General features: G+C 42.4%; 1 protein-coding gene across 1 annotated transcript in view; it reads right to left on the minus strand.

The window, feature by feature from the left end:
• The window catches only part of ETV5 (ETS variant transcription factor 5), a 59,254-nt gene that overhangs the window by 7,145 nt on the left and 25,512 nt on the right, over positions 1 to 26,597 (minus strand). Inside the window, exons 6-11 of the mRNA XM_040252630.1 lie at positions 24,305 to 24,434; positions 23,113 to 23,403; positions 10,925 to 11,184; positions 8,589 to 8,645; positions 3,728 to 3,796; positions 3,404 to 3,573 (exon numbers count right to left, since the gene is read on the minus strand). Coding sequence (XP_040108564.1) covers positions 3,404 to 3,573; positions 3,728 to 3,796; positions 8,589 to 8,645; positions 10,925 to 11,184; positions 23,113 to 23,403; positions 24,305 to 24,434 — 977 coding nt within the window. The remainder of the gene's footprint in view (positions 1 to 3,403; positions 3,574 to 3,727; positions 3,797 to 8,588; positions 8,646 to 10,924; positions 11,185 to 23,112; positions 23,404 to 24,304; positions 24,435 to 26,597) is intronic.

The following is a 26,597-nucleotide window of genomic DNA, read 5'->3' on the forward strand; positions in this document are numbered from 1 at the left end:
AGCACATGATACCCTGGTTCTCCGCCTTTCTCCATATTGCACCCATTCAACTCTTTACAATGACCAAAAAGGCAAAATTAAGCAAAAACACATCCCCTGTTTAGAGAAAAACAGTTTAAGCCAATAGAAATAGTGCTAAGAAAGAAAAGCTGGTAAATCAATACATGTCCTTTTTTTTTTTTTTCCCAAAAGAAATAATACCGTGAAGGTATTATTGAACTGCTGTTGGCCACAAGTAATGCAAGAACCCTTAAAAGAGGCCTGCAGTAGTGGAAAACAGTTCTTGACTATTTAACTTCAGCCATGACCTTTCTTTGCTGTCACTTGCATATGCAGTAGCTGTACTGGAGAGAGGTTTTGTATATGCGTAGACTTCAGAGCAGCTCTGGTAGCCATAGTTACTGACTCATCTCTTGGGCCAGGGCCCTGTGACTCAGTAGCCCTCACTGGGGCTGGTCTTAATGCAGTAACCATGACGCGGCACAACTGCAAAGCAGCTGGGAAGAACGGCTGCCCCATTTTTTGGGGGTGGAGGGAGCAGGCAATAGCTCGCTGCCAGCTCCTCCTTTCCTTCATCTTTCACATTTGTTACTTTGATAGCATCTTGAGGATAGAGGCTGAAGGAGTTAAAAACAAAACAAAAACCAAAGCTCACATCTCTCTCCCTCTCTTTGTAAGAGCGCAGCCACAGCACAGGGAGCGGCTCTTTCTAAGCAGCACGTCCTTTTAAACCTCCCCATGGCATCAGTTATCTGCCACATGTTCAACAAACAACCCTACCCCCCAAAATATTCATTAATGCAGATTCACAGTTAAAATGGCTCCAGATTAAAGCCGAGTCAGTCATAATTGAGAGGGTGCTAAGCTGGATGACTATCAAAAGACATTTGATTAGGGGGCCTGCCAAAACGCAGTTCTAAAACCACAATTTCCATGCACAGTGTAATGGATATTATGGATAATTACCCAGAGTGCACTACTCAGCCACACAGCTGCCTACAATTACGTCCCAAACAGCTTCCTCCTCCGCTTCACCCTTCAAGCTCCCCCCATGACAACTTCTTATAGCATTTTTCGAGGAGTTGGTATCTTCCTGACACTACCAAGAGGAGGGCCTGCCAAGTTATACAAGGATTAGAGAGTGGGGAAAAAAGTGCTGCATGTCCTGGGGCCAAAGTGCACACTGGAGCAGAGCTGATCCTGGGGTTAAGGGAATGGAACATTTCAGAGTTCATGGAATGCTCGGGGATTTCAAGCTGCGGTGGCAAGAAGTACTTTCTGAAGAAATAGAGCTGTTTAATCAGCTGAGAGAGGTGCAAGGCCACTAGGAGACTCCCCTGTGACTGGGCAGCTTGGCATTTATGTGAGCATTCTGGATTAACATTAGTTTCTTTAAGAAAGCCGGGGTCCTTTGCCATCTGTTCATCATTTTCTTTACCATTGGTTGGGGAGCAACAGATTCAATAATGGCTTTACAAAGGGTCATAACCAGGTTTACCTGCAGCTGTACAGCCTCTGCTTAGGCCCGAGGCAGTGGCAAAAAAGTCGTAAAAGCTCCTTTTTGTGAAATGAGATAAATCAAAAAGGGCTGCTCACATGACAGACTTGACTTTCAAAAAGCCTCAGTGAGTCTGGGCGACATGCTTTCCTCCAGCCTCATACAAACCAGGCCACATTATGAGGAAAAGAATGTGGGGTGGATGCTTTTCAGTGTGGCTGGAAACATGGCTCCATTTCTACACGACTTAGCCAAAAGACACCCTCAGGAGAACACAGCAGTACCAAACTTTGGCTTTGAAGGTAGAACAAGTCTTAACAGAAATTGTATATGTATGGTGATGGACAGGGAGGCCTGACGTGCTGCGATTCATGGGGTCGCAAAGAGTCGGACACGACTGAGCGACTGAACTGACTGGTAACTATATCTTCTCTAACGGCCTTTAAGGAAACCTGCCTTCCTCTACCAGTCAGGATTCTCCTTAAGCCTCCAATTCACACATTTTCCTTTGCTCATCTTAACTTTCAGGCCATTTTCTTCCTCCAATTTCCTGCCATCAACCCCCGTGCCCACCTGTCCCCTTGGGTGTACTAAAGTGAGCCTCCAACTGATTGAATAACATCTACAACTGCAGCTCCTATTCAGAGGCCTTCAAGAGCACTGTTCTCATTCTAATCACACCAACCCAAAGATACCTTTTTCTTCTGCTGGCTTAATGTGTAACGCTCAAGTATACGCTACCCAAAGAAGCATATGTCAGACTTTCAGGGAAGTGATTTCTTTTCCATTTCTAACCTCTAGATTCTAAATCAAACAAAAATCAACCCCTTTGAAATCATGGCAAGCCCAGAGCCTGACTTAATTTGCTTTGTGATATTTAGGAAAGGGGAGATTCTATGATGTGTCCTCTCCTCTGAAGAAATGGCATTGGTTCTGTCCACTGGCCTTTCTGTCAATCTGGCAAAAAGATGGTAACAATGTTTTTTTCTATTAACAAAATAAGGGAGGTTTTTTCTATTAACAAAATAAGGAAGGTTTGCTATCTCATTGTGGTACTTTAAAAAACAGTAAGAACTTGACATTAACTTTTTTGTTTTTGCTGTCCTGGGTCTTCATTGCTGTGCCAGTTTTGCTCTAGTTGAGGTGAGCAGGGGCTACTCTAGTTACAGTGCTTGGGCCTCTCACTGCAGGGGCTTCTCTTTTGTGTAGTACAGGCTCTAGACTGTTCAGGCATCAGTAGTTTCGGCCTGTGGGCTCAGCAGTTATGGCTGACTCTCGAGTACAGGCTCAGTACTTGTTGTGCACAGAGCTTAGTTGCTCTGTGGCATGTGGGGATTTCCCAGACCAGGTATTGAACCTGTGTCTCCTGCATTGGCAGGTAGATTCTTTACCACCAAGCCAGGGAAGCTCCTGTGATATTACATTAAAACAACACAAAACACTAGGTTTCTGAGATTGAGATTGACTCATCTCTGATAATGTTATTTCTCTAGAGCCATTTTAAATACACCATAGGACAGTTGCAACCTATATTACTAAAAATGTCTTACAATCTGTTCACATAATCTCTGATACAGGCTATGACATATGAGGGCTTACACCAAAAAAGAGTTGGTATCACTGAAAGAACACTTGAAAGACTTTCTAAGAGAGAAAGCAGACCCTTTTAGAATGTAAGTCTTTGTGGTCTCCCTCTCTACAGTTTGCAGAAGGGTTACTAATACTTTTTACATGTTTTGCAGTGGAGAACTTTGCCTGTCGCATTAATAAAAAAAAGCACTGTCAAGCCCATTGGCCAGGCCAGAATCTGAATGAGAAGAGCATATCTGACACAGTAAAAAGGCTAGATGGAGAACTAAATAGGAACAAACATCAGCAAATAAAAAATTAGCACCCAGTGCTTACCTCTTCGGGTTCTATCAGCTTGAATTCCATGCCTCGGCCTGTCCAGGCAATGAAGTGGGCGTTGGCTGGGTCGTCAAGAAGGGTAACCAGGAACTGCCACAGCTGAAGGGAACCTCGCCTCTGGTAAGGGGGCCCCTCCCGATACATGGTGGGCTCTTGTTTCACTTTGCCTGTTCCAGATAAAGATACATATTTGGTACTTTAGTTTCAATTTTCTTACCTGATTTGGGCAAATGTTGCCAACCTGGCATCAAGATGACTGACGAAGGTGCTCTGACATGGTAAGAATTCCAGCTTTGCACCAAACCAGATGGGGCTACTTACCTTCCAGTCTCTCAGGAACGACACAAGTGTCGTCAAAGTACAACCGGGGATCCTTCTCATATGAAAAACCTGAAGGAGAATTTAGAAAGAACATGTTGCTTAACATGGATCTCTTCTATGAAAACTCTGAAGGACTAAAACAGAATTTGCTACCATTTCAGGTCCTCAGTCCAATGAACTGCTGTATCTATGCCAGATTGAATTTGGGAGAGAACTTCACAAGAACCTAGGTGTTTGTGTTCTGATGCAACTGCCCGCTCTGCAGTCAGAACAGCATCGATTCCTGCTATTAGAGCCGAGACTGCAGGGAGGCACTGAATCACCAGAACGTTCCTGCACATCTTACTCCTGAGGTCTGCATGGGTCAGTGACTAAGCCTTTATATCTGAAATGACATCTCACCTATTTCAGCTGGCCTCACTGGGGGGGATCTAATTGATCTATACATGGTCTTGCCATTTCCCTTTTAGCAAATATTAATTTCAATCTTTCATACAGCTTGTCCATGCTGCCCACACACTTCATTCAATTATGAAAGAGCTTGGAAGGTAGAAAACGATGCCAAATGAGTAAAGACTGTGACAAACAATAATTTGAAAGATAAGTTGGAGGTATCATCTTCTCCAGACACTGTGGAAGGAATATGAAGAGATATTCCAGCAGTAGCACTTATTGCATTGTTAAGAAAACAGGAGAACTGACTGGACCAACAACATATGTAAGTGGAAATGAAAGGAAGGCAGGGCAAAAAGAAGAAGGTGTCCAGGAGAGGGAAGGATGATGGCTTGGCATTCTAAACCCACTAATCTGGGACTTTCCTGGTGGTCCTGTGGTTAGGACTCCAGGCTTCCAATGCAGGGGACACCGGTTCAATCTCATTGGGGAACTATGCCACATGATAGGGCCGAAAAAGTAAACCCACTAACCCCTAATAAAGGTTCAGTGCTGACTACCAGGTCAGCAGGCACCCTGATGAGGCCTGCAGCTCAAAGCAAAGCCAGTTAATAGACAGGCATGGTGGGACCACACCCTTGCTTGGGGTCCAGCCTATTTCAGGGGTGAGCATCCCTGTGTACTCCCTTCTAACCACATGCTTCTCCAGAGGAAGCACCAGGAGCTCCTGTTTGCACAGCGGTACTCCCCACGCTCAGTTCTCCGGTCAACTCGTCTGGCATGTGGACCAGGCTTATGAGTGTCAAGTATGTGGTCCCGGCAGGCAGGGGAGGTCATTTGCAGTGAAGAATGAGCACTAGATTTTTGAGAGGGATTTTCTATGACTTAAACTCCCTGAGTAAAGGCTCCAAGAAATAATCTGTTCATCACAATCAGCTTGGATCAAGTTCTTCTTGGCAGGATCAGCACAATTTTAAAAGAGGCCTGGGGTTGGGAAAACACTGCCCAACTTGGAAACAGACTTTTCAGGTTTCGTATTATTCATTTTGTTTCCTCAGCCCCAAGCATTTTTTTCTCTGCTTAACTACAAAGAAGTATATTTTTATATAATCCAATAGATATTTATGCTGGGCACACGTTTGTGCTAGAGAAGAGGGTAGACTCGGTGCTTGCTCTAATGGAGCTTGCATCCCAACTGGTGGAGACAGATGACAAAGTAGGCAAAAAAAAAAAAAACAAAAACAAACAAACATGATGTAATGTGAAGAGCATGGGCCCTGAAGCCAGACTGATTGGACCTAGGTTAACTGTGTGGCCTAGAACAAATTAATCTCTCAGTGCTCCATTTTTCTCATCTAAGGATTGTGGAAGATAATTCCTATCTTACAGGCTTGTTAGTGAGAATTTAATGAGTTGATGTATATTCTGTTCATTGACTGATTTATTCTTACAACAGAGAGCTTAAGAATAGCTCCCAGTACATAGGTGTGCAATGCAGGACAGTTAAAAGAAATCAAGACAGTAAGGACTTGAACATTATGATAAATCTCTCTAGTTAATCTCTTAACAGCACTTACCTTATTCTGTCATGGAATTCTAAGTTTCTAGAGGGTAAGGACCATATTCTGAATATCTTAGCATCCTTATAGCACCTACTACATAAGTTGCTCTATAACTATTGAAATAAATATGAAGGAATCTACAGTTTTCCATTAAAAGATTTAAGAATGCAATGCTAACTTCTCAGGGGCACCTATAATTTTCCAGTTTGGTACTAGGAAACTGACTTACAACAAACTGTCATAATTTATATTAAGAATTGCATAATCCATCATGCTTCATATTTTCTGCCTTGGCTGTTGGGAAGCTATGTATTTCCCGACTTTCTACATGAATTTTGCTACTCTGATGTTTTAACAGCCTTAATATAAAGTCAAAAGTAAACTACAAAGTTTACACACCTGCCAAAATTGCTATGTTATATTTAGAGCATAATACACTCACAGTATATAGGGGGAAAAATGTAAACCTAGATTAAATTCTAGGTTTGGTTTCAAACTAATCAGATGAAGCCCTGCCCATGAGTATCGTTCTGGTATATTTTGTGGTTTCTAGTCATTGCCACATGTGGTTCTCTAAAACATCTGGAAGATGCTGTTGGTTTAAGTGAATTTGTCAGTTGAATTTGCACAGCAGTTGCATCAGTTGTGGTCACAACCATCTAATCACTCAAAGGTGGCAGGAAGGAAGAACCTGTTTGAGGGGCAAAGTGGAAATGAAAGATTCAAAATAGTACGTAAAGATTCCAGGTGAATGCTAAGGCAGGATGGCTATCTTAGTAATCACAGATGCCAATCAGAAACACTTGTCTCACTAACTTTCACAGGCACCTGTGGTCAAGCCTGTATAAGGAGAGAAAAACTGTGTCAGGGTAATTTAGAGCAATTAAGAATGCAGATATCTTTGAAACTAACTTCTTCGATGTGTGTGGGGTCAGGGAAGAAGTGGGGGAAAACACAAGCTCGCCAGATATTGTGTGTAGTAGCAGCCCCAATGCCTTACTAAAAGTATTTCCTTTAAGAGCATGAGCCTCTTTAAATGTAATTATGCAAAGTGTTTTCCTCTTTCCTAGTTCACCTGCTGCAGACACATTTGGGAACCTGGAAGAGAGCCCTACTACACATGTGTGCCCATCACAGAGGTCCAGTAGACAGCCCTTCCTTCCCAGGGCTGGACACCCACTCAGAATATCCCTGGGTGCCCATGGCAGCCACACTTGGTCTCCCTTCCAACCAAGTCACTGGGAGGCAGCCACCCATAGAAATCACTCTTGTGAACCAAATCACTCATAATAACCAGCCAGTGCTTACTTACCAGCTCTTTCAAACTAGCTCTTTCAAAACTCTAGAACAGTGGTTGTCATCCCTGGACACAACAGAATCGCCCAGGGAGCTTCACAAATTACTAATGCCCAAGCTCCATCCTAGAATTTCTGATTTAGTTGCTCTGGGTGAAGCCTGGACACCAGAAGTTTTAACAGCTCCCCGGGTGATTCTAGGGATTCCCAGGTAGTGCAGCAGTAAAGAACCCACCTATCAAAGTAGAAGATGCAAGAGACGTGGGTTTGATCCCTGGCTCGGGAAGATCCCCTAAAGGAGGAAATAGCAACCCACTCCAGTATTCTTGCCAGGAAAATTCGTTGGACAGAGGAGTCTGGCAGGCTAGAGTCCATGGGGTTGCAGAGTCGGACATAACTGAGGGACCGAGTGCACATGCATGCAGGTGATCCTAACGTGCAGCCATACCTAAGCCTTACAGCTCTAGTAGCTCTCTCATGAAACTAAAAGGCGCTTACTCCTGGAAGGAAAGTTATGAGCAACCTAGACAGCATATTAAAAAGCAGAGACATTAGTTTGCCAACAAAGGTCCATCTAGTCAAGGCTATGGTTTTTCCAGTGGTCATGTATGGATGTGAGAGTTGGACTGTGAAGAAGGCTGAGTGCCGAAGAATTGATGCTTTTGAAGTGTGGTGTTGGAGAAGACTCTTGAGAGTCCCTTGCACTGCAAGGAGATCCAACCAATCCATTCTGAAGATCAGTCCTGGGTGTTCTTTGGAAGGAATGATGCTGAAGCTGAAACTCCAATACTTTGGCTACCTGATGCGAAGAGTTGACTCACTGGAAAAGACCCTGATGCTGGGAGGGATTGGGGGCAGGAGGAGAAGGGGACGACAGAGGATGAGATGGCTGGATGGCATCACCAACTCGATGGACATGAGTTTGCGTAAACTCCGGGAGTTGGTGATGGACAGGGAGGCCTGGTGTGCTGCGATTCATGGGGTCGCAAAGAGTCGGACATGACTGAGCGACTGAACTGAACTGAATGTGAGGGTGCATCATGGTTGCCTGGAGGGCCTGTTGGAATACAGAGCTGGGCCCTACCCCTGGAGACTGATTCAGTAGGTCTGGAGTGGGGCCTGAAAATCTGTATGTCTAGCAAGTCCCAGGTGAAGCTGATGCTGCAGGTTTGGAGAATCACACTGCTCTAGACAACTTACAGAGATGTGCATGACAGAAAATAAGACATACTTCTGAGGAACCATTCTAAGAAAGAAATCCTTCCCTGTTTCAATGTTTGAAAGAAGTCCTGAAGATCATGACGTGGTTCCTAAGTTCCAGTTTAGATAGTGTTATCTACAGCTGTAGGTCCTCCTTGCATGGAAAAGTAGAAACCAGGCAGTTCACTTTCTTTCTCAAAAGTTGGGGTCATTACTACCAAAAAGGATGGCAACCCTCACAGGTCAGGAGTGTGCCTCAAACTCTGTGTGCAAGATGACTGGGGATCACAATCAGTGAGCGCTCATGTTCACGAGCTAAGGAAGGTTTGAACTATGATCTCAAATCTTAGCTTGGAAACTGAGCCACTTTGGGCTTCCTTGAATATTATAATCTCTTAAAGAGCTACTTACCTTCATGGCTACCGGAGAAGTAGCCTCCTCTCATGTAGGACTGGCAGTTAGGCACTTCTGAAAGAGAAACACACTCCTGTCAATGGTCTCTGCAGCTGAAAGTGGCAGAGGGAAAGCCCTTAAACCTCCAGCTCCAAGATCATGTCCTTCTGGCTTTGTCTTGGTAAAGGGGTAGCATCCCTTTTTGTGCCCCCCACTAAAAAAAATCTAAAATAAGGGGAAATAAAGATAAGGAAGCAGAGACATTACTTTGCTAACAAAGGTCCATCTAGTCAAGGCTATGGTTTTTCCAGTGGTCATGTATGGATGTGAGAGTTGGACTGTGAAGAAGGCTGAGCGCCGAAGAATTGACGCTTTTGAACTGTGGTGTTGGAGAAGACTCTTGAGAGTCCTTGGACTGCAAGGAGATCCAACCAGTTCATTCTAAAGGAGATCAGTCCTGGGTGTTCTTTGGAAGGAATGATGCTAAAGCTGAAACTCCAATACTTTGGCCACCTCATGTGAAGAGTTGGCTGCTGGGAGGGATTGGGGGCAGGAGGAGAAGGGGATGACAGAGAATGAGATGGCTGGATGGCATCACCAACTCGATGGACATGAGTTTGAGTGAACTCTGGGAGTTGGTGATGCACAGGGAGGCCTGGCGTGCTGCAATTCATGGGGTCACAAAGAGTCGGACACCACTGAGCGACTGAACTGAAAGAAGAGGAAAGAGTTTCTAAACGTGCAAGCTGCAAAATTCCCACTCTTTCCATTAATGATCTCATTTGATAAGCTTGGCCTACAAGATGGGTAATCAGTAAATGTGTGAGTGGGGGTAAAGAGGACCCCCAAAGACAGCTGGAACTTTGTGTTTAACTTTCTAGACAAGAAGCCCAAAAGCAAACAATAGGTGTTTCAAGATGTTACATCTCTCCCTGTGTATACTGGCAGCTGAAGGACACAGGAATTTTCCCAGATGAAAGTATCGCAACAGAGTAGTGACTCCTATGAAGCAACCAACAGGACAAACTTTTCCATGGCATACCCAGATCCCATACAGCCGTGACAAACCAGATACTTTCTCAGAACACTATTCAACAATAGAGTCCCGTCCTACCTGTGGACTCTCCTATACTTACATTGGGAGTTCAATGGGTCATTGTATTCAAAAAAGGTCACAAAACTAGAGGCAGGACTAACATGCAGAAATATCCTTTGTTCAGGGACTTTAAGATAACAGGCCTTAAAGGGCATCCTGAGAAACGCTGGGCTGGAGGAAGCACAAGCTGGAATCAAGATTGCTGGGAGAAATATCAATAGCCTCAGATATGCAGATAACACCACCCTTATGGCAGAAAGTGAAGAGGAACTAAAGAGCCTCTTGATGAAAGTGAAAGAGGAGAGTGAAAAAGTTGGCTTAAAGCTCAACATTCAGAAAACTAAGATCATGGCATCCGGTCCCATCACTTCATAGCAAATAGATGGGGAAACAGTGGCTGACGTTATTTTTCGGGGCTCCAAAATCACTGCAGATGGTGATTGCAGCCATGAAATTAAAAGACGCTTACTCCTTGGAAGGAAAGTTATGACCAACCTAGATAGCATATTAAAAAGCAGAGACATTACTTTGCCAACAAAGGTCCGTCTAGTCAAGGCTATGGTTTTTCCAGTGGTCATGTATGGATGCGAGAGTTGGACTATAAAGAAAGCTGAGCACAGAAGAATTGATGCTTTTGAACTGTGGTGTTGGAGAAGACTCTTGAGAGTCCCTTGGACTGCAAAGAGATCCAAACAGTCCATCCTAAAGGAGATGAGTCCTGGGTGTTCATTGGAAGGACTGATGTTGAAGCTGAAACTCCAATATTTTGGCCACCTGATGCGAAGAGCTGACTCATTTGAAAAGACCTTGAAGCTGGGAAAGATTGAGGGCAGAAGGAGAAGGGGATGACAGAGGATGAGATGGTCGGATGGCATCACCAATTCAATGGATATGGGTTTGGGTGGACTCCGGGAGTTGATGATGGATAGGGAGGCCTGGCGTGCTGCAGTTCATGGGGTTGCAGAGTCATACACCACTGAGTGACTGAACTGAAGGCTGGGTGCCAGCAATCTTCAGGTATGGACTCAGGTATACTCTGCCTGACATCTGAATGTCTACTGTGCTTTCTACCATTTGCATGACTTTTCTGTTTTGTATTAAGTTATGCATAAACATATTTGCTTTAGTAGCTCCTAACTTCTTTGAGGGCAAATTTTAGAAAACTAGTCCCCAAAGCCCTGCACACAGAAGGCACTCAGTAACAACCAGACAAATGAATGAAATGATGAAGAAAGGAATCGTATGATGTTATGCTCACCTGAATCAACGCAGTAATCCCGGGGCTCCTGCTTGATTCCCATTGGTGACTGGAACCCATGTGCTGGGGGACCAGGCATGCCTGGGACCCCATGTTCATAGAGTGGGTCATGGTATTCTTGTTTGAATCCCTGAGGGGGTGGGGGAGCTGCAGGAACAATAGGTTCTGACATTTGCCGGTGGTAATTAGGGCGATTATCTCCAGGAACTCCTGACTGAGGAGGGAAGGGGTGGCAGGGTTCAGACAGCTGTCTCTGAAATCTGCAAGAAGAAGTTACACTGTTTAAGAATAGGATGAATACCTACTATGATTTTAGCATTGAGGATTACAAATTCAAAGTACTCATTAATGCTTATTTCTGGATATTTCATCCTTTTCCCCAAAATTATATCACACATTTTAAACATCATGAGTCAGGGACCAGCAAAAAAAAAAAAAAATTACTACATCATGGTTTATTTTCCGTGCGTGTTTACTTCATGCATAGTCTATGTGTATAGTTGAGCCAAATTATGTATCTGAATATATAAAACAACTATTTGCAAATATCACTAACATTAGATTGTTTGTTCATTGATTCATTCACTCATCTGTAGACAGAATTAATTTTTAAAGACCAAAGAACATTTAACCAGAAATATCCAGTTAGAAAAAAAAGTTCTAAAAAAAAAAAAGCCATATGTAATAGCAATCAAAAACAAAATCCCTAAGAAAAATCACAAAATGTGTAGGCTATACAACAAAACTTAAAACTTTTCTGAGCAACAGATCTAATTAAAGATAAAATGTTTAGGACTTGGAAAGTTTTCACTCACTGAAAATTATTCTATAAAAGCAATGCCTTCCCAACCAATTCAACAAATGATTCTAAATTTTATTTAAATGATTAATTGTGAAATAATGCTCTACTAGATATTGACAAATATTAAGCCACAACAATTGGAATACAAAGAATGAAATGTATGTCAAAGGATCGACTAAGTCACAAACTTAGAATAAGTCAAGAATATTCCAAAATTTTCTACTTGTCAAGGTTAGCATTTCAAATAAGTTTGGGGAAAGATCCCTGTTTTATACCATATGCCAAAATAAATTTTATATAAAGATTTCAATGTGAAACCATGATAGTAAACATTTATGAAGAAAAAATAATCTTGGGGGGGGGCAGAGGAAAAACCTTTCTACATATCATACCAATAGCAGAAATCAAGATAAACATAGGTATGTATCCTTGCATAAATTTCTGTAAGTCAAACACCAGAAACAAAACCTAAAGAAAAACAAACTGTGGGAATAATTCTGTAATAGAAAATACGAGAAATAAGACCCCAAATTAAACAGAAAATCTCTAGCAGCTATAGCAATGTTCATACGGTTTGATATAAGGGCCATGCTTTGTATTCTTAGTAGCTTATAGAAAGAAAACCTACTCCCAATTCAAGAATGTTGCAAAGCAAGAGAATAAAAGAATACAGATTGCAGTGGGGGAAATTAATAAAAGATGGACATGCCAACAGAAAAAAATGGATAAAGAACACAAATAGGGAAATCACTAAAGAAATGCAAATGGTCATAAAGTTCAACTTCATCAGTAATCAAAATAAGTCTAAAAATCAACAATGTAAGCCTATAAGGTCTTACTCTCTACTTTTAGTTTGAATCCTATCAATAGCTTGAAGCAAATAACTTGATCTGAATCAATCTGTGACATCTAAGGGACTTTGACTGTGTGGATCACAATAAACTGTGGGAAATTCTGAAAGAGATGGGAATAGCAGACCACCTGACCTGCCTCTTGAGAAACCTGTATGCAGGTCAGGAAGCAACAGTTAGAATTGGACCTAGAATAACAGACTGGTTCCAAATAGGAGTAGGAGTATGTCAAGGCTGTATATTGTCACCCTGCTTATTTAACTTCTATGCAGAGAACATCATGAGAAATGCTGGGCTGGAAGAAGCACAAGATGGAATCAAGATTGCCAGGAGAAATATCGATAACCTCAGATATGCAGATGACACCACTCTATGGCAGAAAGTGAAGAGGAACTAAAAAGCCTCTTGATGAAAGTGAAAGAGGAGAGTGAAAAAGTTGGCTTAAAGCTCAACATTCAGAAAACGAAGATCATGGCATCTGGTCCCATCACTTCATGGCAAATAGATGGGGAAATAGTGGAAAACAGTGTCAGACTTTATTTTGGGGGGCTCCAAAATCACTGCAGATGGTGACTGCAGCCATGAAATTAAAAGACACTTACTCCTTGGAAGAAAAGTTATGAGCAACCTAGACAGCATATTAAAAAGCAGAGACGTTACTTTGCCAAGGCTTTTTCCAGTGGTCATGTATGGATGCGAGAGTTGGACTGTGAAGAAAGCTGAGTGCCGAAGAATTGATGCTTTTGAACTGTGGTGTTGGAGAAGACTCTTGAGAGTCCCTTGGACTGCAAGGAGATCCAACCAGTCCATTCTGAAGGAGATCAGCCCTGGGTGTTCTTTGGAAGGACTGATGCTGAAGCTGAAACTCCAGTACTTTGGCCACCTGATGCGAAGAGCTGACTCATTTGAAAAGACCCTGATGTTGGGAGGGATTGGGGGCAGGAAGAAAAGGGGATGACAGAGGATGAGATGGCTGGATGGCATCACCGACTCGATGGACTGAGTCTGAGTGAACTCCGGGAGATGGTGGTGGACAGGGAGGCCTGGTGTGCTGTAATTCATGGGGTCGCAAAGAGTCAGACACGACTGAGCGACTGAACTGAACTGAAGGGCCAACAGATTTTTAGAACATCAAGATTTAAAATTTTAGTGAAGAGATTCGTGTGCAGAATAAAACATTTTAAATCAGGGCTCGCTCTCTGAGTCTTTACTATCTTACCAGTAGCAGTACTACAAGATCCTTTATAACAGGAAGATCCCCAAACTATTTTACATACATTTATCCCTTTATACCAAAAGCATCAGGATCTGCCTGATGAAATTACTGAAACAAGTTTTATGAACTCTAAGGACCAGGGGGTACTGAATGCTGTGACAGTGGACTGTCAATCAGGAATGCTGAGTTTCAAGGTTACCATTCCTTGCGCATGGTCTTTGAAGTATAAATCTGGAACTTGTGTTTAGGCTTGATATTTAGAATACAGGCACCAGCAACAGGCTGCAAACCTGATTTTGTAAGGAAAATTCTGAAATGGGCAGGAAAGTAAAGATATTCTTTAGGCTTATTTTTACTGAAGTACCCAGAGCTTATGCCAGCAAGAACAGTAACAAGGGCACCCACTGTCCATGTTTTCTCCCCTCCTGCCTCTGCAGGCTTCCTAGCACCTTCCAAGGTGACCTCCCCAAATCGCTTCCTTGATGGCTCTGAGATGGCACGGAACCAATTCCGCTCTGTAACCAGAGCCAGGGCAGCTGGCGGCCCATCACTTCACTTCCGCTCAGCGCTCATCTTCTCACTTTCCAGAATGAAACTCTAGAGTTGGCCTAGTCCGATGCCCTCAGGAAAAGGTGCTTCCATGTGGGTACCAGCCAGCAACCTTCATCCCCTCCCTGCAGCATAACTTTAAGGATGTATGAAGCTTACAGGCTTGGGATCTGTGGAACACATTCTACAACTGGGATTGGCTTGTCCTGGTTTGTTTTGAGAGAGCAGGAGTGGCAAAGGGCAGCTTAAGGGGGTAGGTCATAAAACCAGCATATTTGGAAGAAAGATTTCTCTCCGAGCTTGCTGCCGATAACAGCTTTTATTTGCAGAGATTAGTAAAGTAATTCAGTTCTTGTCCTCAAAATACACTCTGTGCACTTCAACCACTGACCTTCATTTGAACCCCCTTCCCCCAATCCTTTTGAAGTAGCTGAGAATGTGTTGTATACATAGTACAGCTACGACAGAGATGCCTGTTGTTTACTGAGGCAGGCAATCATTTTCCAAGGAGGGAAGGCTTGGTTCCTAACAGACCTCTTCCTCCCCTGACTAGCCACCCCACCCTCCACCCCCATCCGTTATCCCAACAGAGCTCAGGCCATCATGAACTCATAGTTGGTGAGCCAAAGGACACTTCTGACTACTGAGCAAGCCTATATTCAATAGGTTACAGATTAAGGCTTCCTCAGTGCCAGTTTATTTAAAGAACCGGTTATTTATTTATTTGTCAGATTTGTATAGCGCCTTTCCTCCCAAGAGCTCAGCCACGCTACCAACATTTGGTTTACGTTATGAAAACCGCTAGATGCTTTTTCTGCATTTCCTTTTTGGTTTCTGCTGCCAACACAGAGTAAACACAATACTTAGAGAGAAAAAGGAGAGAAGTGTGGATTCAACGAAGGCTACACAGTGGCTCTGGGTGCCCAGTGAAGGAGTGAGCGGTTCAGAGGCCAGCTGAAATGATATGGAAAACTGGCCAAGAAACAACCACCACGTACTTAATATTCCCATTAGAGCAAAGGAAAAATCAAAAATAGCAAAGCAGCACAGCTCGGTAAAAGAGGCTCTGGCTGCGAAGTTGGCGCATCCTGGGCTGAAATCCAATCTTTATCACTTACTGACCCAAGGTCACAGAGCTAGTTACATAACTGCTCTGAGCCTCAGTTTCCTCATCAGGAAAGTAAGAACAATCAGGTTACTTGTCCCAAAGATCTGTTGTAAAGGTTACATAAGACAACCCATGTAAAAGGTCCCAGCACACTGCTAGGTTCTTAGATACCATTACCCTCAAACATCAACTATCCAACCTCCTCTCCACAGCCTGCCACAAGCTATTTTCAGAAATTATGCAAAATGATAGAGAAGATCTTAAGGAACTGGGAGACCTTCAAACACACAAGAGTTCCCTTGCTACCTAGACAGCCTCTAGTCTCCTTTCTCAGAAAGAGAATACTGATTTTTATTCCAGGTGGCATTGTGCCACTCAATTTCAATTAATATTTATTTTCCTGCCATATACCAAGAGCCAGGCACTGCTGCAAAAGAAAACCCAAACGTTGTCCCTAAAAGCCCACCAAAGAGCTCTGAAACAGCTCTCAGAACTTTGTGTGAGGCCTTGTTGGCAATTAAACTCAAATTGACCCATCCAAACTGTGATAGAACACAGAGATGAGGAACCAAGTATGCCTTTTAAAGGCCTAGATATTTGATTTTTCAAGATCAAATATGGAAGGTGATGTAAATACAAGATCTTCCCAGGAGATTAGATAGTAAAAGTATTAGTTTTTTTATGTATACAACATTAATGAGTCTAAAGATGAAAAGATTAGGGGTAGAGAACTTTACATTTTTAAAACTTTAAACAAAGAACTAAAAGTAAGTTTCTAGGTAATAGTATCTATATCATTTTAGGAAGATTCCTTTAGTAGTTTTCTTTATGGAACATAAAAGTGATTTTTCAAACAAGATTGTCATGGAAGCTAACATTTGAGTACTTTCCCTATGCCAATGTGATTAAGTCATCCAATGATTCTATGTGGTAAGTATATAGTAGTCTCCCATTTTCAGATAAAGAAACCAAAGCTTGGGAAAGTTAAATGCCTCCTTGAGGTCATACAGATAGGAAGCAGCAGAGTTGGGATTCAATTCCAGATCTGTTAATCCGTTCAACTCCAGAGCCTACATTATTCATACAATTGTTTCTATAATTACTTTTAAATACCTTCTTGATGACATTTAAATATCATACAGTCCAGGCAACTAGAATACTTAAGTTTGGAAATTCAGAAATATACATTTGAAGAACTCTAGGACTGAAGAAATAATAAATACTTGAAACTGAATTTTTAAAATCCCACAGGCCAGAACTTGTGGGGTATAGCTAAAGCAGGACTTGGGTATAGGGAGATCAAATAATCGATTACTTGTAACCAGGGTATTTTGGGGAGTAAAAAGAAAAGCTATCAGGAATTACTTTCACAAGCTATGTGACCCAGGAAAAACTGAAGGTATGGTCACCCCAGCCTTAGGAGAAATCTTATTTGGTCATGTATTTAGAGTATAAAGAAGCTACAAGTTAGCCAACCAAAGAAGCTAAAACAGAATAAATAAAAAATATAGAAAATTTCAGTAGGAGCAGAAACCAATGAAATAGAAAATACCCAATAGAATAAGCAAATCTAGAGTTGATTTACTGAAAAGACAAGTGATATAACCTGCTAAGACTAACAGTCTAGATAAATAGAATAAAAAACGAAAGATGGATAAAGAGGCGAAGCTATAGAGATTGTTAAAAGGGCACTTTTGTTCAGTTGCTCAGTCACATCTGGTTCTTTGTGACCCCATGGATGGCAGCATGCTGACATTAGGAACAGCTTTACGCCAATTTTCACTTCTTTATTTTTAATGCACATGGTCTTAGTTGCTCTGTGGCATGTGGGATCTTCCCAGATTAGGGATCGAACCCACGTCTCCTGCACTGGCAGGCGGATTCTTTACCAGTGAGCCACCAGGGTACACCATATGCCAATTTCTAAAACTTGTGAAACAAATTCCTAGAAAAATTTGTTAAATTCACTCAACTAAACAGAAATCCAGAGTAAAACCATAAAAGGTGAGGGTACTGAACCAGTAATTAAGCATCTTCCCACAAAGAAAATATCAGGCCCCAATGGCTGTACTGGTAAATTCTTCCAAAATTTCAAGTCGTAAAAAAACCCCAATTTCACACAAGCTATTTTGGAATATATAGAAAGGAAAATATCACTACTCATCTGGTGAGAATAACCTCAATGCTAAAACCCAACAGGGATAATATAAGAAAGGGAAATTATATATCATTCTCAATCATAAATACAGATGCAGGAGTCCTAAATACTCCTAGCCCAGCAATGTATAAATAATTATACATAACAAAGTTTAGTTTATCACAAAAATATAAGATTGGTTTCATATAAAAACAGTATAATTCACCACATAGAAAAATTAAAGGAGAGCTATTCATTTGATCTCAATAGAGACAGAAGAAGCATTTGATAAGATTCAACATGTATTCATATTAAAAAAGAAAAACAACAAAACCCAGCATACTATGGATAGAAGGAAATTTTCTTCAGCTTGATAAAAGGTAAAACAAAAACAACCCTATTTTAAACATAAGGAAATGCAGAAAATGAGCCCTCTTAAGATGCAGAACCCAAAAAACCTCTCATACTTGAACCGTTGCTAAGTCATGTCTGACTAGAAGCACACAGCTCAGTCTGATGAAGGTTCCATTAAGCATCTATGAAACTCGGTTTCGGACAGTAAAGTGAATCTGTGCTGTCACACGTAACACACTATTAACAGGAGTGCCTGGAAAGGCATGTGTCTGACAGGCTACAAGTGTGACTCACTGTCAGGTTCTGCCCTGTCTAAAAACTACAAACTGTGAAGGACAAAAATGAACAATTAGGGGTAGACTTGAGAGGAAGGAGAAGACAAAAACCTATATTATGTCTCTTTAGCATCTTTAGGGAATAAGTTGTTTTCTATTAAATCACAATTCTAGAAAATGTAAGCTCATCCTCTAAGCTCTACAGTTTTGATCACAACCATAGAGAGAACCTTCTCAAATAGGCCATTCACACAACAGACCCTTTCTTGATGACTCTGGGGACTGGGTTCTGACTATCAATTTCAGTGTGATAGCCTACTGCAACACTAATGCCCGTAGGGAGCATCAAGAAGTAGAGGATTTTTTAAAAGGGAGTTAAAAAAAAAAATTATTGTTGTGCGAGAACCTTCTCCAGTTGTAAGTGAGCAGGGGCTACTCTCTTGCAGTGCATGGGCTTCTTATTTCAGTGGTTTTTCTCACTGCAGAGCACAGGCTTCTAGGCACGTGGGCTGCGGTAGTTGTGGTGCATGGGGCTGAGCTGCTCCGAGGCGTGTGGGACCTCCCCAGGACCAGGGATCGAATCCATGTCCCCTGCACTGGCGGGTGAATTTACCATTGAGCCACCATGGAAGCCCGAAGCAGACGATTTCCCCATCAGGGGTATCTTCTTAGATTTTGCTTTTTGATTTTTTGCTTCTTGCTGTCATGTGAGTGTGCAGTGGATTTCAAAATTCCTGTTGAATCGCTAAGTCATGTCTAACTTTTTGCGATCCCATGGACTACAGTACACCAGGCTTCCCTGTTCTTCACTATCTCCCGAAGTTTGCGCAAACCCATGTCCATTGAGTTGGTGATGCTATCCAACCATCTCATCCTCTGTTTCCCCGTCCTCCTCCTGCCTTCAATCTTTCCCAAAATTTCTAGATGCTGCATTTCTTAGTGGAGTCTCTTCAGTTGAACTGTGGGGAACTCAACACGAGATGGAATAACAGTTTTTCTTTATTCCATATCTGGCCAGTACTATGGGCATAACATAGGAAGATTTTTGTACACATTATAAAAAGCACAATAAACTCCTATGAGAGTGGGAAGGTTGAATGAGAAGCAGTGCTCTTTTTCCAGGAGTAGCTGGTCTTTAAGGGTAAATGAAACATGTCTGAACATGCCAAATTACATGGCATTTTTTCCTCTTTGGGGGGAGGAAATCATGAATATAAATCATGGCTTTTTAGTATTTATCTCCTAAAACAAATTTTGAGTTGTAAAGAATTATATACTGATTATATAAAACATTAAGAATACAACTGACTAGATTATATAGTCTTAGCAAACAATCACTGTCAGTAAACACATTGAAGACAAGATATTGAGCGAAATATGGTCTAAAGAAAGGGGTATACATCATGGTTTTTAAACCTCAAAAGAGCTTGTTCTACTCAACTGAAGGAATAAGGCACTCAGCAAAACAAAAAATAAAGGTGTGACAACATGGGTTTAGATAAATGATGTAGGAATTAAGTAGGATTTTGTAGTTTTAAGAGAAAGTCCTGATAGTTTAAAGAAACAGATGGATAAAATTCAAGGTTGAAATGGATTTTTCAAGGTCTCTTACTTAGCTTTTAGTACATTGTCAGCAACCCCTCTCCTGTAAGCATAACCAAAGTGGGGTACTTATGTTTTTGGTTTCTAAAGGTAGGACCTGGTATTTGGCTATGTGACTTTTAGGAAGTCCTTTAGATGCTCTGAGGTCTGATTTTTTTTTTTTTAACATGTTAGATAGGGTTTTTGTTTGTTTGTTTGTTTTTATCTTGCCTTTGTTACAGAGGTATTTAGAGAATCTCAGATAAGACTGATTTCCTTCTATCCTGCAAAATACCACATTTTTGTTATGAGGCTAATTTTGAAGTTCCTCTAACTTAAAATCACAAGAAAAACTCTAGTTTCTAACTAGTCTACTCCACTTTCAAGCAGGCATAAGTTATTAAATGTGTAGTTACTAAGCTTATCATACCTGACTACAATTTCTATTGTGTTGTTAGTGGCTCAGTTGTGCCCGACTCTTTGTGACCCTATGGATTATAGACTGCCAGGCTCCTCTGTTCGTGGAATTCCCTAGGCCAGAACACCGGAGTAGGTAGCCATGCCCTCTTCCAGGGGGTCTTCCCAACCCAGGGACTGAACCTGCGTCTCCCACAGCGCAGGCAGATTCTTTACAGTATGAGCCAGGATCGGACTAGGGATTTTAGTTTGTCTCATTTTCTGTGCAATCCTATATCTACAAGCATAATCGCTTGTCATGTTTTTGGTGTATTTTGCATCACACAGATATCATTATCTCAATAATAGACAAGCACAGTAAGAACAAAATTTTGAGTACTGGGCACTTGATTCTTAGGAAAAAAAAAAAGTTGAATAGGTGTGGGGGTAGAGGACAGGGGTGCACCATGATTTCTCAAAGTACGACAGTAATATTTCCAGGTCCTGCCCCAGACCCACAGCTCCATCTCTGGAGTAGAGCAAGAAGCCTATACTACTAATAATCCCCTACTGAGGACTCCTCTAGTACACCTTCAGATTTGATAATACAGTGCTCTGGTACAGAAGCCCAAGAGCCCATGTTTGTTTGTGTTTTATCTATGCAGGCACCTGCCCTTCACCTCAGTTCTCTCAAGGATCTCAGTATCACTCCGTGTGTGGGTGAGGTCTTGATTTCAGACCCACCACTCCTAAAGGCGGAGGGTAAGGGGAGGTGAGTGCAAGAGGAAGGTAGATTTCAGGGAAGAATCGCCCCCTAAAAGAAATATCTACTTTCTGGCTCCTGCCTTTGGATACCTGAGGACAGACACTCAAATCACAGGGATCAAATGTCCTCTTTTTGGGAGGAGGCTGGGTAGCCTGGAGACAAACCTACTCCATCACTGAGACTAAGGCATCCTATCTTCTAGGGCTGTAGGAAGATGAATAACTACTAGCAGCATTAGTAATAGGAGATTCTCCCCCAGTTCAGTGAGCCATTGACACAACCTGTTTACACAGGCTCCCTGGACATGAAACAGATTAAGGGAAAATATGAATAAGAGATTTAACACAAAGTGATTTTCCTTTACATATGGTATAACAAATTAAAGTTGGCTAATTATTTCAAATACAAAATATATACCCCACCCCAACCCACCCCTTCAATTACTAATCTCTGCATACAATCAGAAAAGACAGTTTAAAAACACAAAACCAAAATTATTGAAATAAAAATGGTATCCAGGCCTGAGTTTACAAACTGGCAGGCCTCGGGGGTGATTCTGCCCACAGATTTTGTTTAGTCTGCAAAGTATTACTGCTGTTTTAAATTTGAATTAGTTGCCAGCTTTAAAAAACAAAACCCCTGGAATTTCTACACTAAAATTCCAAATTTCCAAATTCTCTTAAAGAAGTACAACTGTTATTACAAGCTAGTGACTAGCCAACACTTTGAGGTACCTGCCTCCTTCAGATGAAGTGACTTTCTGTGGCAACTGAGGCCCACCACCAAGCCAGCCCACAGTTAACACTCTCCCCTCTCAGGCCCTGTCTACCATTGGTGTTCATGGCCCCTGGATCAGTAGGGGGATAAACACTAATCAGACAAATTATGTGGTTCTTTACGGTGACTTTCACCGCAAAGGGGGAAGGGAACTGGAACCAGACAAGAGCACTTGCTTTTTTCTGCATTTCATCTAGAAATAGTGACCTCCAATTAAATACCAGCAGGCATCTGGGTTGGACCAGGCCAGAGGAAGATAACTTATATATTCTTCCTCTCCCCCAAGCAGAGCAAGAAAGGACAAACAACGGTCACCACCTTGCAGCCATTGGTAACCACAGATAACTACCTGCCTACGTTATCACTTCATTCCAGAGGGACCGAAATAAAAAAGGCCCCCAGAATATCTTGTATTAAGGGAAGGCCACAAGCATGCAAAGTTCTAGAATACCACAGATAATGAACTTCAAAGGCCGGGACCTAAGAGGTTAAGTTTGGTGCTTGCAGAGTAGATTCCTTTTACATCTTAGTTTTTTCTGAGAGTGAATCACTTTGGACAAGTTATTCTGATGCCTCTATTTCCTTATTAAGAATGCAGAAATACCTGGAGTGAAATCCAGATCTCTATCTCAAAAGTAGAAAATTAAAATAAAGTCCTAAAAAAAAAAAAAAAAACAGTCCTCAGGTAATCCCCTATTCTGAAAATGTATTAAAATCAAATGAGTAATAACACCTCTGAAAACTCAGCAATCTTCCCTAATACGTAAGTAAAACGGTAATAAAGTATTAATGGGTAGCATAAACCAAGGCATGATTCTAGCAGGCGGTATCCAATGAGGAACCAGCAAAGCTGCCCTCAGCCAAGGTCAACAGACAGGGTCAACATCCTGAGCAGGTCCGTCTTCCTCTGCTTCTACAGTGGGGAAGAGTACCAGCCACCTCTCCCTTTCCTACTTCATAAGGGTGTTGCAAGGCCTCTATCCCCTCTGCAGTACCTTAGGAGCAGGGTGATCGTTGTTTAGTCGCTCAGTCATGTCTGACTCTGTGCGACCCCATCAGGCTCCTCTGTCTATGGACTTCGCCAGGCAAGAATACTGGAGTGAGTTGCCATGCCCTCCTCTGGGGCATCTTCCTGACCCAGGGATCGAACCTAGTCTCCTGCATTGCAGGGGGATTCTTTACCACTGAGCCACCAGAGAAGCCCCAGGGTGATAATATAAAGAGGTCATATTCATATTATTAGTAGTCCTACCTCAAAAGATGCCTCAGTGGAATGAGAACTTTATAGGTACCTGGTAAGTGACTACTACTTCCCCTCTCCCTGGGAGATGGAGGGGTGGGAGGAGGTGGTAAAGGAAGCCCAGATCAGCACCCACCTCTGTTCTGATGGATACTGGTTTTCAGGCATCATCTTTGGCATCTGCAAGGGCTGATGTGGCGGCCGGGGGACCGCAAAGGTTTGCTGCTGTGGTCCAGGTTCCGGAAGCGAATGAGGGGTGGGGGTGGGGCCCACACCTGGGACTGGGCCAGCTGCAGGGGCATGTGCCGCTGAGGTGGGCAGAGTTGCCTGAGGTGGGGGAAATAGGGAATTCTGATGGGTGGGAGACAGGGGGGTGGTGGGAGGGGTTAATGGCTTGAACCCAGAGGGAGGCTTCCTATCATAGGCACTGTAAACAGAAAAAGAGAAGGAACCATTTAGCCGCAATGAAGCCATTAGCGTGGTCACCAGGTCCAGCAGAACTCGAGGTTGCAGCCCACGGTTGCCAGGAAATGACAGCATTAACATAGTTAAATTGCTGGCAGCCCCGAGGGAATATTTGTACCTCTGAAAAGTGACAAACACACTGCGTCACAGGGACTTGTTTAACACTTCTAGTGATTCTTCTCAAAGATAATTTTAGCCTCAGCTTCCGGTTTCCTTTTTCCCCTTTTCTAAAAGAATTCTCCATGTATGCGCGTGCAGGGGTGGATGGATGAGGGGAGAAATTAGGTCCTGGGGGAGTTTTCTGGCCCCCTCTCCCAAGAATTCCAGGGTTCCCAGGAACAAGAACCTTTGAAAGACAAATTTCTGCTGTAACGTCACTTAACAAAGCTTCTCCTCCCCTTTTCAGGCAGATCTATGTTTATCTTCTAGAGCAAAGAATGATTTAAAATTAAAGCTTCATTCCTGGGGCATGGATATTCTTAAGTAAAGGGCACTGGCATGGGGATTTTCTTCATATATTCTGATGTGAAGATTACTTCTTTGGTGCTTAAAGTTCACATTAACATATGATAGACACAAAGGAGCATATAGTCCCTCCCCTAAAGCCACAGATAAAATAGCCCAGCATTCAGGGTTCTTTCCCTTGGGAGGGCTCAGGGCTCCATGAAATCAGTCCCCTGAAGGGCTGATTTAACAGTTCTGCACGTTACATGCAGACAAAGCCCATTTGGACTGGCTACAGCTAGAGGATCATTATACTGCCACCAGAGACGGGTGCGCTACACTGAGCGTCTGCTGAATAATACTGGAAACAATCAACGTGCTGGCCACTTCCTGGCCAGCCTTTCTCTGGCTCCACTTACCAATAGTTGTAGAGGCACTTTTCTCCATAATTAGCACCGAGAGCCTGCTCGTGGCTACAGGACGACAGCTCAGAGGAGGGGCTGTGCAGCTCCCGTTTGATCTTGGTTGGAGGTGGGGCATGAAGCACCACTGAAATCAGAAGAGGGATGAGGGGAGGGACAGAGAGAACAGTGATTAACAGGGAGCACAATGCTTCCTTCTGCAAACCCTATACTAGCTGATTGTTCTTGGAACTCATGTCCAGTCACACGCCAGAGGAAGCCAAACACTTAACACAGAGCCTTCCATCTATAACCAATGAAAAGTTCTTTAAAGTCAGAAATCATCATCTGACGCTTTGAATTAGCCAATGTTCCCCCCAACCCCCCCCACAAACTCTTTCTGTGTTGGGTCCACTGCCTGGAGGCTCTGAAGCCCTTAAAGATCCTGCAGGTGACGGTGCTTCAAGAAAAACACAGGTGTGATAAGAATACTAAGGATTGCAGACAAGAACAATTCTGTTTCTGAAAAGGACAAAACACCCAAAAATATACTGGTAGACATTACATTACACGTTAGCTTATCTAAGGCTTAAAATTGCCATGGCAAAAAAAAAAAGAAAAAAAAGAGAGGTATATACAAATTAAATATGACTTAAAAACTATGATTTTAAAGTCCTTCCTCAAGCAACTCAATATTAGCTCTGAGTAAGAAATACCCAATCTTTAGGGGCACTTCAAAAACTTTTAAACTTTATCTTGGAATACAGCAGATTCACAATGTTGTGATCATTTCAAGTGCACAGCAAAGGGACTCAGCCATACATATACATTCATCCATTCTCCCCCAAACTTCCCTCCCATCCAGACTGCCACATAACATTGAGCAGACTTCCCGGTGCTACACAGTAGGTCCTTATTGGTTATCCACTTTAAATACAGCAGTGTGTACATGTCAATCTCAAATTTTCAAAAGCAAAGGAATACAACAATGGACCCCAAACCACAAATGAGAGGCTAGCTGCATACGGGAGGCCTGGAAAACCTCCATGCTTGTGTCTGCTTCATGCCTTTCCAGTGTCCTTCCAGGAAGGGCAGGCACTCATAACCAATCCTTTCACAGATGGTGCCAATTACTCTTCCTAAATTGATAGTATACAGAGCTGCTGCTTTGTCTGGAAGTCGATCGAACATTCCATATGTGATGCTGAGATGGCAGAGGAGTTAAGAGTTTTTCAAATGTATCTAGGGGCTAACTCATTTTAAAGAGGGTGCTTTACCCAAAGTAGAAGAGCAAACTCTTAGAAGACGCTGTACTGTAAGGACTGTTTTCTGGCTGTGGGCTAGAATTGCTACTTTCTGCCGGGTGTCTGGGAGGGAGAGGGAAAGGGACGAGTTAAGCTTCTCTACCAGCTGTTACCCACTGGATTGAAGTTCTCATTAAATGGCTAACAGTGCTTAGTGCTCTGGTGACCCACCGAGTTTTTCTGTTGCACTCAATGTTTACTCCTGAGCCATCTTCCAGAAGCTTGGTTTTCTTAGTGATTTATATTAGGCAGAATTAGTGAAATGACAATTCTTTTCTACGACTGAACGATCTTCCCGCCAACTGGTTTCTCAGGTGCTTCCTCCAACCCTGAATTCTGGACTCAGAAGTGAACAAATGAGACTGGAGACTTGATCACAGACGACAAGTTTATAAAGCAAAGTCCTGCCAGTGACTGACTGGCAAGGGCAGGTTTTCATAATTCCTTTCCTACAAAACGCCAACTGCTTTTCCCAAACACACAAAATAAGTTCGGAACTGGCAGATTATATTTAGAAGTCATTAGAGTCTCTCTCGTGATTTTTTTGATGGTGACATCATGGCAGCCAACCCTCAATTGCTATCAAATGTTTTCAGACATTCAGACACAGAAAATGGCTAAGCTTGCTCTCGTTAGAATGTTGCTGGTAAACGAGAAGGGAGAGTGGGGTATGCAGGGGATGTTCCGGTTCTCGGCACTGCTCCTGGGTCATTGCTTCTCCTCTTACCCATTTTCTGCCATAAAAGTTCTGGACTGGTGGTGATGACCCTACGTAAGCAGCAGTTACATGTTCTAGAAAGTACTTTTCTGACTTTATTTAAAGAAAATCATTTATAATCACTGTTTCTCCTAAGTTTGGAGAGTAAACAGTAATGGCATTGTTCAGTTTTCTCATTTCAGGCTTCAGAAACGTTTTGACATTTTCATGGTATTATAAAAGTTATCAGTTCTACTGATAAGATTAATACCAGAGGGTAAACCAGAGTTTTCCAGAAAGCAAACTTTTA

The sequence above is a fragment of the Oryx dammah genome, unplaced genomic scaffold (genome assembly GCF_014754425.2).
Source record: "Oryx dammah isolate SB20612 unplaced genomic scaffold, SCBI_Odam_1.1 HiC_scaffold_2, whole genome shotgun sequence".
Classification (NCBI taxonomy): Eukaryota; Metazoa; Chordata; class Mammalia; order Artiodactyla; family Bovidae; genus Oryx; species Oryx dammah.